The sequence below is a fragment of the Carlito syrichta genome, unplaced genomic scaffold (genome assembly GCF_000164805.1).
Source record: "Carlito syrichta isolate Samal-C Ts95f unplaced genomic scaffold, Tarsius_syrichta-2.0.1 Scaffold307129, whole genome shotgun sequence".
Classification (NCBI taxonomy): Eukaryota; Metazoa; Chordata; class Mammalia; order Primates; family Tarsiidae; genus Carlito; species Carlito syrichta.
In genome coordinates, this window is record NW_007251225.1 from 124789 (window position 1) to 143368 (window position 18580).

General features: G+C 43.0%; 1 protein-coding gene across 1 annotated transcript; it reads right to left on the minus strand.

Moving 5' to 3' along the window:
- Positions 1-2828: 2828 nt before the first annotated feature.
- Positions 2829-3723, minus strand: S100A12 (S100 calcium binding protein A12). The gene is made up of 2 exons (XM_008063900.1): positions 3575-3723; positions 2829-3085 (listed from the first exon to the last, which is right to left on the minus strand). The coding sequence occupies exons 1-2, from the start codon at positions 3710-3712 to the stop codon at positions 2945-2947; spliced, it is 279 nt and encodes a 92-aa protein (XP_008062091.1). The 5' UTR covers positions 3713-3723; the 3' UTR covers positions 2829-2944.
- Positions 3724-18580: the final 14857 nt, after the last annotated feature.

Sequence of the window (18580 nt, forward strand, 5' to 3'; positions counted from 1 at the left end):
ACTCCAGACATGTCTTTAAACCTCCCGAACCGTTCATCAGCTTCCTCTTAGGGAAGTGGCCAGAGCAAGGGGTATTATTAAAATTCGTGTTTCCTTTTTCATGATAAATATCTCTCTTAAATTAAATTTAAACTGGGATATCAGCCCTCCTCCCCAACTAAAAGAAAGGGACCACATGTTGGTTAAGAAATCACATCATGTCAATGAATGTAAAGCACAAAAGGAGAGGAAAGCATTGAGGAGAGCAGCATGGCCCTAGGAGAAAGTTGAACAGGGAGCCTGGCCCACCCAGATAAGTCTTCCCTCTTCTCACTCCATGCTGGACAGAGCATATTCAAGTTCTTCCCAACTCCTTTCCATCCCCTCTTTCCTTTAAGAGAACCCAAGAAAGTTCTTTAATGTCCCATGCCCAAGGACATGAAAATTCTGTACCACTTCCCCCCCTTTCAAAGCTCTAGGCTGAGTTTGGTGGCTCAGCCTGAAATCCCAGCACTTTGGGAGGCTGAGTCGAGTGGATTGCCTGAGCCTGCAGGTTCGAGACCAGCCCAGGCAACTTGGCAAGACCTCGTCTCTACAATAAATAAATAAATAAAATTAGCTGGGCTTGGTAGCACACGCCTGTAGTTACAAAGTTACAACTACCTGGAAGGCTGAGGCGGAAGGATCGCTGGAGCCCAGTAGTTTGACACTGGGGTAGCTGTGAGCATGTCACTGGGCAACAGAGTGAGACTCCAACTCAAAAAAAAAGAAAAAAAAAAGTTCTACACCAAAGTTTATGACCATGTGTCCACTCCTACAGGTAGCCAAACTGACCCTACCCCACCTGGCCCCAAAACTGGGCCAGTTTCCTAGTCTCCCATAGCTTCCTATGCTTACTTTCTTTAAAAACATGTGGCATGAGCCGGGCTCGGTAGCTCAGCCTGTAATCCCACGCCTTGGGAGGCTGAGGTGAATGTATTGCCTAAGCCCACGGGTTTGAGACCCGCTTGGACAAGTTGGCGAGACTTCATCTCTACAATAAATCAAAAATCAGCCAGGCGTGGTAGCACATGCCTGTAATTCCGGCTACTCGGAAGGCTGAGGCAGAAGGATCACCGGAGCCCAGCAGGGTGAGGCTGCAGTGGCCGGGAGCGGCCACTGCACTCCAGTCTGGGCAACAGAGTGAGACTCCAACTCAAAAAAAAAAAAAAAAACACGTGGCATGGCATGGGGATTTCTGCTGAACCACATTTTCCCCTTGCAGAATTGAGCACCTTACGGCAAGGACCTTTGGAGTAATCCTTGATTTTTTCAATTTCCACCTTCAGAATGTATCCAGAATCTGAACAGTGCTGATCACCACCCATTATTACCCCCACTACACCTCTAGTGATCCGTGAGCCACACGTAACTACTGAGCACTTGAAATGTGCCCACACGTGTGAGAGAACCAGAAGTGTAAGACAGACGTTGCATTTCCAAGACTTGAAACAAAAGAAAAGACTGTTAACTCACTCAATAATAATTTTTATATTGTTGAAGTGATATTTTAGATCTGTTCTAATAATATATATTATAAGTATTATATGAGACATGATAATTATAAATATAATACTTTAATAATAAAATGTATTATTAAAATTAATTTATCCTTCTTTTTACTTTCTTAGAAGTGTCTACTAGCAAATTTAAACTACACATGTGGCCTATGTGACATTTCTTTAGACAGCGCATCCCTGGGGAATCTCTTTAGCTGTTCTCTTAGCTTCCACTCCTGCCTGTATCCTACAACCTGCTCTCCACAAAAGCAGCCAGGGTGATCCTTTGAAGCATACTTGGAATCGTCTCAATCCCCTGGTCAAGCTCCCCTCACCCCTAGTGGCTCCTTAGTACATTTGGAACAAAGTCCAAAATTCTACTCATAGTCTATTAGCCCCTGTTACCTGCTTCCTGCTGTCTGCAGGCCCACATCCCCTACCACTCCTCATATCAATCACTGTACTCCAGGTCTGCTGTCCCTATACTGTTCTTTGAGCAAGTCAGGCTTGTGTCCATCTCAATACCTTAGTGTCTCTTTTAGGAACTCTTGGTCACCAGATTTCTGCAAGCTACTCTCCTTCACTGCTTTCAGATTTCTGCTCAAATGTCTACCCTGATCATCTCATGTATACCAACATTCTTCTCCTTCCCCTTCCACTCCAACTCAACTTCTCTACTTCAGTTTCCTTCACATTGCTTATCATTGCCTACTAATGTATTATATGATATAGGTGGATGATAGATAGCTAGATAGATGAGATAACTAGATAGATAGATGAGATAGATAGATAGATGAGGTAGGTAGGTAGATAGATAGATAGATAGATAGATAGATAGATAGATAGAAGATAGATTTTAGAGACAGGGTTACTATGTTGCCCCAGATGGTGTGCAGTGAATATTCACAGGCATGGTCACAGCGCACTACAGGCTCAAACTTCTGGACTCAAGCAATCCTTCTGCTTAAGCCTCCCAAGTATATGTGACTACAGGCATGTACCAACATTCTCATATATGTTGTGTGTGTGCGTATGTGTTTGTGTGTGTGTGTGTGTGTTTCTTTATTTTCTATTCATTCCCCAATAGTAAGTGAGCTCAAACAGGAGAAGGACTTTGTGTTCAGTAAACATTTGTTGAATGAAAAAATGAGTGAACAAAAGTAGATAGTCAATAAATATTTGGTGAAAAAATAAACCCAGGATGTAGGAGTTCTAAAGTATCTAAATAAGGCTTTCAGAACAGCAGGGGTGAGGTGTATCAAGTTTGGGGTTGACCACACAGAAAGAAAAAAGTGCACAGACACCATTAAGAATTTTTCACAAACACATTTATTAACTTTCACTCTCCTCAGGCTTAGCTAGGATTTGGTAGGGGAAGGAAGGGCCCTTCTTGGGGACATTGCTGGGAGAAGACCTCAGAGAGCTTCCTACTCTTTGTGAATATTTCCATGGGTAGTTTCCAGCATAGAAGCTATCAGGGCTACGAATTCTGGAAAGTCGACTTGTTGATTTCGATCAGTATCCAGACCTTGGAATATTCTGTCAACAGTAGCTTGGTCTCTGGTATTCTAGGAGAAAGGCATAACAAAGACCTTGAGTTCAGGACCTCCACACAAAACACTTTCTCAGGTCTCTCATACCTCAGAGCTCAGCTTAGGGAGACCCAGGATCATTAACTAATTAGCCAACACTGTGTTGGAGAAGCCAATGCAACAAAATAGAGAATGCCACTGTCATGAACCATCCTGGAACCAGCAAGGCTTTTACCTAGGAAGTACCCTACAGCTCACCTAATCCAACCCGCCACCCCACCTCTCTCCATTTTATATACGAGGAAACAAAATCCAGAAAGAAGAACTGAGTGGAGTCTTAAGAGATAGAATGAATGTTGAGAGAAGGAAGCAGAGGCCTTCTCCCACAGCAGGGAGAGAGTACCCATAGAGGCACAAACTGGGGCCAACCCCACCCCAGTCCTTTTCCTGCCATCCTCCTTCAGGCCCTGACACTCCCCTCAGTGCAGGGGGGTGGGCGCGTTTGCAATGAGGGGCATCACCTACCTTGAGGGTGTTTGATAGTTCCTTTGTCAACAGCAGCTTCATCTCACCCTTCTCGAGTCTGTCATAATGACCCCCGCGCACTGAGTATTGGTGGAAGATATTGATGATTCCCTCCATGTGTTCTTCAAGCTTAGACATCTTCCCAGCCTCTCGTTAACCTTCTAGGAAACAAGGGAGGTCCAGCAGCAGTTCCTCCCCCACATCCCTCAAGATCCTCTCTCTCCTCTCTTTCTGCAGCAAACGTTTTGAGAAAGCATGTCCTTTCTGTCTACTTCGTAGTCTGTCTGTTCTGTGTTTACCCATGGTGAATTTCTCATTTGTGGATAGGATGGGGACAAGAAGGACATGTAATACTGTCTAAAGTCTAAAAGAATCAGCTTCAATTGCCCATGGTGTCCATACCACCTCTTCTATCAGTGAGGAGAATCTGGAGGGTACTGCTCACTCAAGCTCACCCAGGAAGGGTTCTGTGGTGTTGATACTTTGGCTGCACATCCCTTACAAATGATCCTCACCCTGCCCCAGCTTGGCCATCCCAAAGTCCTCAGGTTGGGTTTACCTAGCACAGCAAGGTGTGATCTACTTGGACCCAAAATGCAATGCCAGCCTAGAGGTTTTCAGCAAGGCGGGAAGTGTGACTCACAACACCCAGTGTTTGCAAACTGGCCACCTGCAATCACCACCCTATGGTCTACCTGAGGATTCAGTCAAGGAAAAGGCAGTCACTTACCCCAAAATGCACTGGACTGTGGAGCTCTAGCAAAAAGCCAGCACTGGTGAAAGACGCTGAGACAAGGAGGCTTTTATAATCAGTCCAGGCTTCACCTTCAACTTCCGGGTGAAGAAATCTCTCTGATTCACCTTGAAGCAATTGCTGGGCAGCGCTCTGTTGCTCAAGAGAAGCTTCAAACTTGTGGCTTTTACTGCAACAGGAGCAGCTGAGATTGCACCCAGCCTGAATTACACTCTCCTACTAAGTTTAAACAAAAACTCCCCAACACACACACACACACACACACACACACACACACACAGAGAGAGAGAGAGAGAGAGACGTTCTCCACCTTTGTTTAACTCTGAGCCTAGGCCCAGTCTTCAGGTTTACCTTCACCCGCTGCTCCCTAAAGAAAGGCTAAGAAAACAAATTTCACTGCCTGGAAGGCTCCTTTCTGAAAAGGGAAGAAGAGGGAAAAAGGAGGCATTTGTTAAGTATCTAATATAACAAAAATGGTAATGTCAATAAAAAACAACCAAAGTGAACATGTCATCCTCGAACAAGAAAAAGGACAAAGTATGAAATTTAGTTAGGAAAAATAAATAACAATTCATTAATTTCTACAAATGTATCATGTTAATGTGAAATGTTAATAACAAGAAACTGTGTGCAGGTGTATAGGAACTGTCTATATTATCTTCTCAATTTTCATGTAAATCTAAAACACTTCTATAAATAAATTCTGTATTTTAAAAAAAGCTAAGGTGTCCTGGGCACTCACAAAATGCCAGACACTGCCTTACCCTGACTTAATTCTCAAAGCAGCACTGTGGATTGGGTCTTAATAGTATGCCCACTTTACAGATATAAAAAATGAGTTCGTTTGCTGCCCACAGAATGGGAAAAAATATTTGTCAACTGTCTGTCTGACAAAGGCCTAACATCCGGGATCTACAAGTAACTCAAACATTCCAAAAGGAAAAATACAAATAATCACATTTAAAAGTGGGCAAAAGATACGAATAGACATTTCTCAGAAGAAGACATACAAGTAGCCAGCAGGTACATGGAAAAATGCTCAGCCTCAGCCGGGCTCGGTGGTTCAGCCTGTAATCCCGCACCTTGGGAGGCTGAGGTGAGGGGATTGCCTGAGTCCATGGGTTCGAGACCCGCCTGGGCAACTTGGTGAGACCTCATCTCTAAAATAAATCAAAAAATATCAGCCGGGCATGGTAGCGCGTGCTTGTAATTCTGGCTACTCGGAAGGCTGAGGCGCAATGATCGCCGGAGCCCAGCAGGTTGAGGCTGCGGTGGCCGGGAGCGGCCACTGCACTCCAGTCTGGGTGACAGAGTGAGACTCCAACTCAAAAAAAAAAAAGTGCTCAGCCTCACTAATCATCAAAGAAATGCAAATTAAAACCACACTGAGATACCACCTAACTCGGGTCAGGATGGCCATCATCAAAAACTCAAAAAAGCAATAGACGCTGGAGAGGATGCGGGGAAAAGGGAACACTTCTACACTTTGGTGGGAGTGTAAACTAGTACAACCTCTGTGGAACAGTGTGGCGGTTTCTAAAAAAATCTAAAAATCGAGGTTCCATATGACCCTGCAATACCCCTTCTGGAAATATACCCGGAAGAACTCAAGACACTCTATGAAAAAGATACCTGCACACATATGTTTATTGCAGCATTATTCACAGTAGCAAAAACGTGGAACCAACCATGCTGCCCACCAAAAGTGGATTGGATTAAGAAAATGTGGTGCATATACACCATGGGACATTACACAGCTACAAGAAAAAACAAAATTATGGACTTCGCAGCAACTTAGACGGATTTAGCGTCCATAATACTCAGTGATCTGTCACGGAAACAAAGAACTGAATACTACATGTACTCACTCAAAAGCGGACCCTGAACATTTATCATAATACTATAAGAAAGGAATTGGCAGTAGTGGGACACAGCCGGGGGGAGGGACACATAGCATCAATAAGGGTATCTGATCTCAAACCAGGCAAAGTGGGGACCAAGGGGAGGCCCAAATTTTACCTGTACGAAGGCCACTTATGTACCTAACCCTGAATTGTGCCCCACATCTTTAAAATTAAAAATTTTTTAAGTGAGTTAGAGTGTTAAGATCGATACAAAATAGGTATACATCTTATGGAGAACATGCAATATTTTTATACACCCATACAATGTGTAATTATCAAATCAGGGTAATTAAGATATCCACCACCTTAAACATTTATTGTTTCTTTGTATTGAGAACATTTTAAATTTTTTCTTCCAGTTATTCTGAAGTATCTGATAAGTTATTGTTAATTATCGTTATTCTATTATGCTATCAAACATGATAACTTAATCTTTCTATCACACTGTATTTTTGTACTCATTAACCATATTTTTTTAATCCCTGCCCCACCACCACCACCACCCTTTCCAGTTTCTGGAAGCCATCATTTGACTCTCTACCTCCATAAGATTATCTTTTTTAGCTCCCACTTATGAGTGAGAATGTTTGTCTTTCTGTACCTGTCTTGTTTCATTTAACCTAATGACCCCCAGTTCCATCCATGTTGCTGCAAATGACAGAATTTTATTGTTTAGGAAGTCAAATTGTCTCTGTTTGCAACTGACAAGATCTTATATATGGAAAACTCTAAAAGTGCCACCAAAAAAATGCTTAGAATTGATAAACAAATTCAGTAAAATTGCAGAATGCAAAACTAACATGCAAAAATCAGTACTGTTTCTATACACTATGATCTAGCAGAAAAAGAAATCAATAAAACAATCCCAGCCGGGCTCGGTGGCTCAGCCTGTAATCCCGCGCCTTTGGGAGGTTGAAGTGAGTGGATTGCCTGAGCCCGCGGGTTCGAGACCCGCCTGGGCAGCGAGACTTCATCTCTACAGTAAATCAAAAAATCAGCTGGGCGTGGTAGCACATGCCTATAATTCCGGCTACTTGGAAGGCTGAGGCAGAAGGATCGCCGGAGCCCAGAAGGTCGAGGCTGCGGTGGCCGGGAGCGGCCACTGCACTCCAGTCTGGGCGACAGAGTGAGACTCCAACTCAAAAAAAATAAAAAATAAAAAATAAAACAATCCCATTTTCAATTGCTAAAAACCCTGGGAATAAATTTAACCAAGGAAGTGAAAACTCTTTGCAAGTAAAACTATAAAACCATGATAAAAGAAATTGAAGTCTGAGCATAGTGGCTCACATCTGTAATCCTGGCACTTTTGAAGGTCAAGGCAGGAAGATTACTTGAGCCCAGGAATTCAGGACCAGTCTAGGCAACATAGCAAGACCTCATGCCTACCAAAAAAAGAAAAATCCAGAAATTAGCCAGGCTTGGTAGTAACATCTGTAGTCCCAACTATTCAGGATGCTGAGGTGAAAGGCTGGTTGAACCTAAAGAGTGGAGGCTGTGGTGAGTTGTGATCTTGTCACTCCATTCCAACCTGGGTGACAGAGTAAGATCCTCGTTCAACAAAAAAAGAAGAAGAAAAGAAAAGGCATTGAAGAGGTCACCAAAAAAATGGAAAGATATCAGGGATTGGAAGAATTAATACTGTGAAACGACCATACTACCAAAAGTAATCTACAGAGTCAATGCAATCCTTACGAAATGACAGTCTTCTTGTTTAATTTTTTGTTTTTGTAGAAACAGGGTCTTACTATGTTACCCAGTCTGTCTGGAACTTCTGACCTCAAAGAATCCTCCTATCTCTCTGCCTCTCAAAGTGCACAACCTACCACTCCAGGTCCCAATGATATTCTTCAAAAAAACAATTCTAAAATTCATAAGGAACCACAAAAGACCAGGAACAGCCAAAGCAATCCTAAGCAAAAAGAACGAAACTGGAGACATCACACCACCAGACTTTAAAATGCACTACAAAGCTATACTAACCAAAATAACATGGACTGGGAGGGTGGGAGAGGATGCATAGACGAATGGATCAGAATAGATAAATAAATCCATGTATTTATAGCCAACTGATTTTTGATGAAATTGCCAAGAACATTCATTGGGGAAAGGACAGTCTCTTCAATAAATCATGCTGGGGAAATTGGATGTGCAAAAATATATAGAGAGAGAGAAATACATCTCTTACTATATACAAAAATCTAACTAAAATTGATTAAAGATTTAAATATAAGACCTGAAACATGAAGCTACTAGAAGAAAACATTGGGAAAATGCTTCAGGACATTGATCTGGGCAAAGATGTTTTGGGAAAGGCCTCAAAAGCACAGGCAACAAAAGCAAAAAGAGACAAATGGAATTGCATCAAGTTAAGAAGCTTCTGCACAGCAAAGAAACCATAGAGTGAAAAACTCACCTACAGAGTGGGAGAAAATATATATAAACTCCCCATCTAACAAGAGATTAATAGCCAGAATATATAAGGAACTTAAACAACTCAATAGGAAAAAAAAAAAAGGTTTTTTTAAACTGGGCAAATGATCTGAATAGACATTTCTCAAAAGAAGACAAGAAAATAACCCATGAAATGTAAATCAAAACCACAATTGAGATAGCATCTCACCCCAGTTAGATTGGCTATGCCCAAAAAGACCAATAAAAACCAACAGATACTGGTGAGGATGCAGAGAAAGAGGAATGCTAGTACACTGTTGGTGGGAATGTAACTTAGTGCAGTCACTATGGAAAAAAGCATAGAGGTCTCTCATAAAGCTAAAAATATAACTACCATATGATCCAATAATCCCATTGTTGGGTTTATATCCAAAAAAAAGGAAATCAGTATATCAAAGAGATATATGCATGCCCATGTTTGTTGCAGTGCTCTTCACAATAACCGAAATATAATTCAACCACTAAAAAAGAATGAAATATTGTTATTTGCAGGATCAGAAACTTTTCTAAGTATCAGATTAAAATCTGTCTGCCTTTAAAACTTTTGTCACTGTTGTACATTTTTTCCTAAAATAAAAATAGCTTTTTATTATTTAAAAAACTGCTCATACTTCTTTTAAAAATATTATTGTTGGTAGAGGTAGACAATCTTATATCAGATCCTGATCTTTTTCCCCTAGTCTTACTCCTAATAAAGTCAATCCTTGTTGAACCTTTTTGAAAATGATTTCCTTAATGCAGCCCAAACCCCTCAAATTACTATGTGAAAAACCCTATGGTAGGCTCAGGAACAGAGAGTAACACTAAGATGGCATGGAGGTCTTCCTGGAATTTAGAATCAAAAAGGTTCAGACAGCTTCCTTCATAATAACAAAGAGCATTCACCTTGCATGATGGGGATAGAAAGTGCAGAGCAGCAGTCAGCCTGAGACTACCCACCTCAGATTTCACACTGAAGAGCCTCACGCATACTAGGCTGCTTTGCAGACCTCAGTGTGAGGCTGTAGGAGGGCTCCTGGGACCAGCTGTGTCCTTCAGCAAGTCCTTGACCTCTGTGAGTCTGTTTCTTCATTTGTGGGCTCATCACATGGGTCTCATTTAGTGCCTGGAGTTGTTATGAGGTTCTACTGAGAGAACATGTGACAAAGTGCTTGAAATAGTCAAAAGCAATCTTTCAACTCTTTCTTCTTTTGCCCTTATCCACCCAAGCATGGATGTGAATCATTCAGTTCAGCTGGCATGTACTTGAGCATGTGTCCAGCACAAGTCGAGCCTGCAGGGATCCTAGCCCGCAGACACTAAGCCTCTCCTAAAGGAACAGAGACCTTCCCCACTCTGTTCTGGCCAATGACCCCCTAGTGGAAGAGCTGTATACCCCAGCCTTCCCCCACCCAGGATGTCCCTCTCACCTACACTCCTTTCACACCACCCAGCACCAGCCTCTCAACCTGTGCCCACCCAACAAGGCTGTATGGGAACTGGGGTGTTAACACAAGGCAAACATCTAGTACAGTTCCTGGCAGTCACTGGGTTTGGTCCTGTCTCATTCACTCAACAGGAACTCCTCAAGGCCTGGGTTATCCAGGAAGGGTGACACTCAGGGCAGCCAATGGGGATTAAAGCATGTGAAACTACTCTATAAGATACTGCAATGGTGGATACACATCTCATGACACATTTGTCAAAACCCATAGAAAGTGCAACAACCAGAGAGAACGCTAATGTAAGCCACAGGCTTTTGTTAATAATTATCAGGCTGGGTGTGGTGTTTCACGCCTATAATCCCAGAGTTTTGGGAGGCTGAGGCAAGAGGATTGCTTAATCCCAGGAGTTTGAGACCAGCTTAGAAAGCTGTGAACAAACAACATAGCAAGACTCTATCTCTACAAAAATCAAAAAATTTTTGGGATGATAGCATGCGCCAGTAGTCCCAGTTACTCAGGAAGCTGAAGTCAGTGGACCGCTTGACCCCAGGATTTAAAGGCTACAGTGACTGTGATCATGCGACTGCACTCCAGCCTGGACAACAGAGTAAGACCACGGCTCAAAGATAATAATTATTATTATTGTAATCAATACTGACTCATTAATTAAACAAATGTACCATATTCATGCAAGATATCAATAATATGGGAACTAGGAGAGGAGAAAGGGAGGGAGAAAACTCTACCTTCTGCTTACTTTTTCCATAAACCTAAAACAACTTTCCTCCCCAATAACCTATTAATTAAAAAAAATACTACTTCCTCTAAGATCACTATGTACAAAAAGTAATCAAATACTACACAATAAGAAGCAACCCTTTCAAGTAAAATTTGAGCCAAATTGATACAAATTCACTTTCACAATCTCCTCTGTAAAGTTGATTCAAATGCTGTGACAATGGTGGGAAATCTAGAATATTTGATCATTTTAAAATAGTGAAAATATGGATTAATTTTAACTCTCCAAACCTCAGCTAGAAATAAACACATACTCTAAAGTACAAGATAAAATTTCAAGAGAATTTAACTGAATGTGATCACGTAAACACCCTTTTAAAAAAAAGATAACTTCAAATTTTTATAATATAACAAACAATGGCTTAACTGGCTAAATCTTGATAAAGAGTATAGGGGAGTTTCTTGTACAATACCTGCAGCTTTTCTGTAAGTTTGAATGTATATCAAACTAAATTACATCAAATTTAAATTTAAATTTTATCACAATTTAAAGCTAACAAAAAAAAAATACTCATGACAACCAAAACGACTCCTCTAGTCACACCCAAGAAACTGAGAGAGTCACACCAGTAGCATAAGGCGGGGTAGGGTGACCATACAGGATGGCATGGCAGCCTCCCAAGCTGGGTTTTACTCTCTAAGTTAACTCAGAGCCCGGTTCTGAGTAGAGATTCAATAGATGTGAGTGTTCTTCCCTCATGGAGGCACCTTCTCTTAAGTTCCAGGGAGAAAATGAGCCCCTGAGTGTTTGAGGAGAAAGAAAAGCAAGATGAAGTCACTTTAAAAGATGTGACACTCCATTCTAACAAAAAGATACCTGCACATGCATGTTTACTGCAGCTTTATTCACAATAGCAAAAACATGGAACCAACCATGCTGTCCATCGAAGCTGGACTGGATTTTTAAAATGTGGTACATATACACAATGGAATATTATGCAGCCATAAAGAAGGACAAACCTACTGACTTTGCAGCAACTTGGATAGATTTAGAATCTATCATACTCAGTGATCTATCATAGAAACAAAGAACAGAGTTCCACATGTTCTCACTCATAAGCAGACCTTGAACGATTGTCATAATACTGTAAGAAAGGGATTGGCAGTAGTGGGAAACTACCAGGGAAGGGAGGGGTACACCTCATCAACAAGTGTGCCTACATAATGAACATTTGCATACCTAACCCCCAATTATACCCCACATCTTTAAAATAAAGAGAAAAAAAAGGATGTGACACTCAGAGTCTAAAGGAATTCCACCCCGGAGATGTGGAGAGAGCTTATTCCTGCAGCTTTCAATCAGCCCTACCCTCTGAGTGGTCAAGAAGAAAGAATGGCACAGGTTCCTTCATCAGTAACACTCACTGGCCCTTTGTTATCTTCCAGTCACTGTCTGGGCAGGCAAGGGAGGAGGCAGCCAGGAACAAGATGAATACAGCCCCTGTCCTCACTGAGCTACAGTCTAGGGAGGGAACTTGCACCCTGGTAAGATGAGGATGAAGGTGAAGTTTCCAGGAAGCAGAAGTGCTGCTCCTTGTTGTTTTAATTAACTCAGTTACCAACTCCTCAGTTTTGGCAAACAGAAAGTCAACTTAAAGATCTTTATGTCAATTTTTAGTTCTTTTAGGAATCGCCACACTGCTTTCCATAGAAGTTGAACTAGTTTGTACTCCCACCAACAGTGTAGAAGCATTTCCTTTACACTGCACCCATGTCAGTATCTGTTGTTTTTTGACTTATTAATCATAGCCATCCTTACCGGAGTTAGGTGGTGTGTCATGGTAGTTTTGATTTGCATTTCTCTACCTGCACACGCATGCTTATTGCCACACAATTCACCATAGCTAAAACATGGAACCAACTCTACTGCCTGTTGAAAGTGGACTGGATAAAGAAAATGTGGTAAATATACAAGATGGAGTACTACTCAGCATTCAAGAAGAACAAAATCACAGACTTTGCCGCAAATTGGATGGAGTTTGGAGACCATTATACTAAGTAATCTATAACAGAAACAAATAACTGCATACCACATGTTCTCATTCATAAACTGGCCCTGAACATTAGTCATACTAACATAAGGGAGAGATTAGCAGTCACTGGACACTGCTGAGGGGGGGAGGAGGGACGGGGACACCTGACAAGACAAAAGGTACCAGGTCCACTACTGGAGAAGGAGGGCCAGTTAGAAGCCCAAACTCCACCTACATGCAGCTTACCTATGCACTTAATCTTCACTTTCATTTATGACATGTCTATAATAAAATTAAAATAAAGAGCTTTATGTTTGTGAAGGGAACGAGGCTAAAAAGATCGGAAAGAGACATCCCCCTAAATCTTTCTGAATGCCAAACTTGTCACTGAAGCAGAGGATAAATTTTCAAAAAATATCCCAGAGATTTCTGGAAGGGAGAGACCAACACCACTAAGCCTTCCCTTTACTATCCTATTGCACTCCCTGAACTTGGCAGTCGTGAAGAGCTAGGAAATTGGACTCAGGTAACCACTACATGTGAAGTCGGCTCACTGTCCCCTAGTGACTTTACCACTTGCCTGGGTCCAGTGAGACAGAACACTCACACGAGTTTAAGTGAAGTAACTTTGCTACTCACAGGGAACAGCAAAGGACAACAAAAACCTAGCATTTGTGGCAAACCAGGCCCCCAAGTCTCAGGAAGCTACCAGAGCAGATGGAGCCTCATCCACACATGCCCCATGTCACACCGAAGCTGAGGGACCCTCAAAAGCACTCAGCCCTGGGTTTTATGCTTGCTGAAGGGGTCAAGAAGGATCCTTCAATGGCTGCATTGTTTGCAACCAATGGTCCTGCTTCCAGACCCCTTCCTCTCTGTCTCTACAATGCCTTAAGTGTTTACCCAGGTAGGCAGAAGTGTTGGCAATAACCATACTCCACCCTGTTCTGCCAGCAGACAGTCAGTCGGGGTTTGTTCAGTTATTTATCACCACCTTAGCTAGTGAGTTCAGTGAGTTCACTGTTCATCCTAAGTAGCCCAGGTGGTTTTGTCTTCAACATAATCAATGACAAATTAGGCTCCGTTTTTCCCAGGGCATGTACACCTATGACAGGTAGAAGGGCACAGGCAGCAAAACAACCCTTACAGTTACAGTTTAGAGTGTCATTTTGCACAGACACTTATGAACCCAACATTTCTAAAGAACATATCCCATCTGAGGGTGGCAAGCATACTGTAGCACACCCCACAAATAAATAACCCAGAGAGTACATGTAACTCCAGGCAGGGAACAGTCATTATAAGAGTCTCTAATTCAATTGTGCACAACCCATGGCTGATTTATCCATAAGTTAAGCAGCAAGGCAAAGTTGCACTTTCCCATTCCATTGGCAAAGTTTAAAATCTGTCTGATTTTATGTCTATGTTCTAGATATCCCATACTGAGGGGATCACTCTTGAACCAGAACCACTCGCAGCTATTGAGACACCCAACAGGTTGGCAATAGGCCATGGATGGGCTATTCAAACGTGGAAATGCCCCCCAAATACATGGGTGGCAGATTCAGCAATACTTCAGATCCCCTGGGAACCTCCAAGGCTCCTAATACAGGAAGGAAGACCTCTCAACACCAGGAGGGAAGGGGAGTTGTCACTGGAACCACACCTTAGAGCTTGGGGAAGTCAAAATGCCAACCCTCTTACTCTGTATGTGGGGAAATTGTTCTTGCCTAGAGGATTGCTCACACCAGGAAGAAAACACTGTCCTTCAGGCCCTGGGGTGTGTCTGGTAAAGGCCTAGACAGAAGAGAGGGCCCCAAGAAAGAAGATTATCTAGCACCCGCTCTCTCTACTCCTCACCCTGGACAGCAGAGACTGGACAGGGGGCAAAGAGAAAGAAGTCAGACAGGCCGGCAAAGGAAGGGCTGGCCCATCACACCAGAATGGAAAACAGCTAGAAATGAACACTTTCATGTCTTAATCAGGGTGTCTCTCATGGAGATAGCCTGGGCTATGATCCTAGCTCTGCCACTTGCCAAATTAGTACATTTTGTCATGTTTCTTTTTTTTTGAGTTGGAGTCTCACTCTGTCGCCCAGACGAGTGTAGTGGCCGCTCCCAGCCACCGCAGCCTCGACCCGCTGGGCTCCGGCAATCCTTCCACCTCAGCCTTCCAAGTAGCTGGAATTACAGGCATGCGCTACCACGCCCGGCTGATTTTTTGATTTATTGTAGAGTTGAGGTCTCGCTGCCCAGGCGGGTCTCGAACCCGCGGGCTCAGGCAATCCACTCACCTCAGCCTCCCAAAGGCGCGGGATTACAGGCTGAGCCACCGAGCCCGGCTTGTCATGTTTCTTAATTTCTCTGGGTCTCCTCATATGCAAAATGGAAATAGAAAGAATCTCTCTTATAGGTTTGCTTTGATAAATAAATGGGATAAATTACTACAATGCCTCCAGGTAAAAAGGAAAACTATCAACATACATAGTTGGCCTATGTGAAATTTTTTGTTTCATTTAATGAGAGAAACAGCAAGGAAGATTTCTTAAAAATTGGTGTGAAAATTATTTGAGACTATATATAGAAACAGGAAGGGAATGCCTAAGTAGTAAAATTCTTCAGTTAGATACAAGATTCTTTTGACTTTTAACAGGGTGAAAAAAAACATAACAGTTTTGGGTTTAACATCTTGGTCAGGCTATAAAACCATATTACCTGATCCAACAGGTACAAACTGTCTACTTTGTCTAAATCTGTTGTGAATTGTTAATCAAACATACTTTGTGACTACGTCTCTCAAAAGTGTCAGATGAAGCCAAGTAGCAAGGAGCTGCTTTTATTCAGACTCTAGCATGAACAAAAATACAAGCAATCACCATTTTGGTTTTCATTTTGTTTTATTCCAGTCTTGAGATGACTTTTTTCCCACACTAATGCGCAGCCAATGACCAATAAAGGTTGGTGGCTTTCCCTTCCCCTTTTCAGCCCATTTAAATTTAGACTGAATTCCCCTAATCAAGAAGCCAGAAAATGGACTGGGATCTGGACCAAACTAAAATGGCTCTGGTTTCCAAATGTAGGGACATACATCAGAGTCTTTTCCATTGGAATACGCTCTTGTGCTCAGCTGCTAGAAACCAACTGCCCAATTTCACAGCCTCTCCATGCCCTTCAGGACTTTGTCAGAACCACCAGAAACACAGCTGAAGTCAGGAGCCTTGGGTGGAGAATCTGGAAAGAGAAGCAAGATTTCAGACAGGTCATCCTTATGGGCCCCTGAAATCATAGTGGCCGGATCTGTCTCAATTGATGAGCCAAGGTTTCCTTTGTGGGCTCAAACGTTGCATGAGATTTCCTGCTAAACCACTTGTTTCTCAATTTCCCACTCCCTTGTTCCTTTGTAACTGGGGAAACAGGAAACCAAATCACCTTGACCTAGGCCTTAAGTCCTGTCTGACTCTGCCCAGCGGTTCCCGTAATGGGCATAGTCTTTTTTGTAAATCATCATCTCCAAGCCTCCCTCCTCCAGGAAGCTTCCAAGGACTGCCTCTCTCCCGTTCTTTTCTTCTCCAGGCTGCCAGTGCCAGCTGGGCCACCTGCCCTGACCAACCATGAACTTGAGAACCAACTGTTCATAGCTTGGTGTTGATCCATTTCTTCTCAACCAGTGTCCATCAAGTACAGGGAAACTCTAAAAGGCATTCTGGGCTCCCTTCTCTTTCTGGATGAGCTCAGAGAAAACAGATGTATTGGACTCTCAACTAAAGACAAACAGGATTAATAATAGTAAATCTCTTCCAAAGAATCCATTTATAGAAATCCAACAGTGCATTTTCAAGGAATATCAAAGGCACTGGGATGGTCGATGCCCCCAACCCTGACATACACACACACACACACACACACACACACACACACACACACACACACACCTGACACACACACACACACACACACATCATATCATCACCACCAACGTGGATAACTGATAAGCAGAAATTAGGTGCCCTTGCCTTTTGTATATTTCTTTCCTTTTTTTTTCTGAGTCAGGGTCTCACTCTATTACCTGGAGTAACAGACTGGAGTGCAGTGGCATGATCACGGCTCACTACAGCCTGGAACTCCTCTGTTCAGGTGATCCTTCCTCCTCAGCCTCCCGAGTAGTTTGGACCACAGGCATGCGCCACCCTACTAGGCTAACTTTTTTATTTTTTGTAGGGAGGAGTTCTCACTATGCTGCCCAGGCTGGTCTCGAACTCCTGGGTTCAAGCAATCCTCTCACTTCGGCCTCCCAGAGTGCTGTGATTATAGGCTTGAGCCACTGTGCCTGGCCTGTATATTTCTTTTACTATCTTTTCTCCCATTCTATCTCTCAAATGTCAAGTGAGGCCTGGGGTGTGGCTTGGTGAACCCTGGGACCCCTCCCATCCTTTTTTGCCTGGGCCACGTTTGGAACAGCTGCTCTCCTTTGCTCTGTGTTGTAGGAAAGTATAGCAGGATCCGTGGTGCCTCTCAGATCTGCATTACCCCTTTTCTGCAATGCAGAGCATGTTCCATGCTCCCGACACAGGTGGAAGCACTGGCTTTCAGGAATGCACAAAGATAACCTTCAGCAAAACTGAGAAGGAACCAATTTGATCCCTGGATCTTCCTACTTGCCCCAGCAGAAACCCGTCCCTGTATTCTGATGACTACACTATCCCATCCCATGTTAGGTCCCAGTCTTAACTTTCAGCAGGCTGCCAGCCATTTTCGCTAATATGTTAGCTGATAATAAAACTAGTTGGTAACTAAAGCATTGGTGAATAAGGGCTTAATTGGTGAATAAGGTGTTCCTTCTCCCTGCTCATTTGAATTGTAATGTGATTAAAGCCTACTGCAAACAAAAAGCTCAGTTATCTGAAGTGTGAAATCTTCAAGCCTGAAAACTAGCTAATCCAAGTGATACTTTGTTGGTGAGGGGAGAGGGGTTTGCTCCTTCTAAAATTTTGAGGAATTGGCCACCTTCACTTCTCCTCTTGGGCACGAAGCACGTTTGGCTTTTCCAAACAAACCCTCCCATCCACCATTCCAGAGTTGGGTTCTTCTATTCAGCCCATGCTCCTGGGGTCCCAGACACAATAATCGTCCCAGAGAGGATATAAAGGTCCCTGCTGTGTTTATACCATGGCTCAGGGCCTTGTGCAGTGCAGAGGGACCCTGAGTAGCCTTTGTCTCCCGGGGCACAGTGCATCCTCTGCCTCACAGAGCAGGAAAGCTGTGGAGGGATATGGGCAACAGGGTAGGAACTGATTTAGCCCTTGGTTACCACGGCCCCACAGAGCCCACCAACCCAAAATAACAGCGATAGAAATACTCCCCTTTCATTACTAAAAACCCAAGTATTCTTAACCTTTTTGAGATCTTTGGACACTTTTGAGGATCTGATGAAAGATACAGAGGAATATTCCTGTAAGCATGCCCTTAGAATTATGCACTCCACTTCAATTCATCTTAGGGAGGTATAGACAGACACATTCAGAGTCCTGACTCAGTGATTCTGGTGGCAGCTCCCTATCTTCTTCTCCGTCACTAACACCATTGCCTCAGCACCCAAGTGGGGACAACAGCATACTCCCAAGCCACTGGAAATCCAGTCTGGGGGTGTCAAGTTCTGACCAAAGGCACCTGCTCATTTCCAGCCTTCCCATTTTTCCAGAA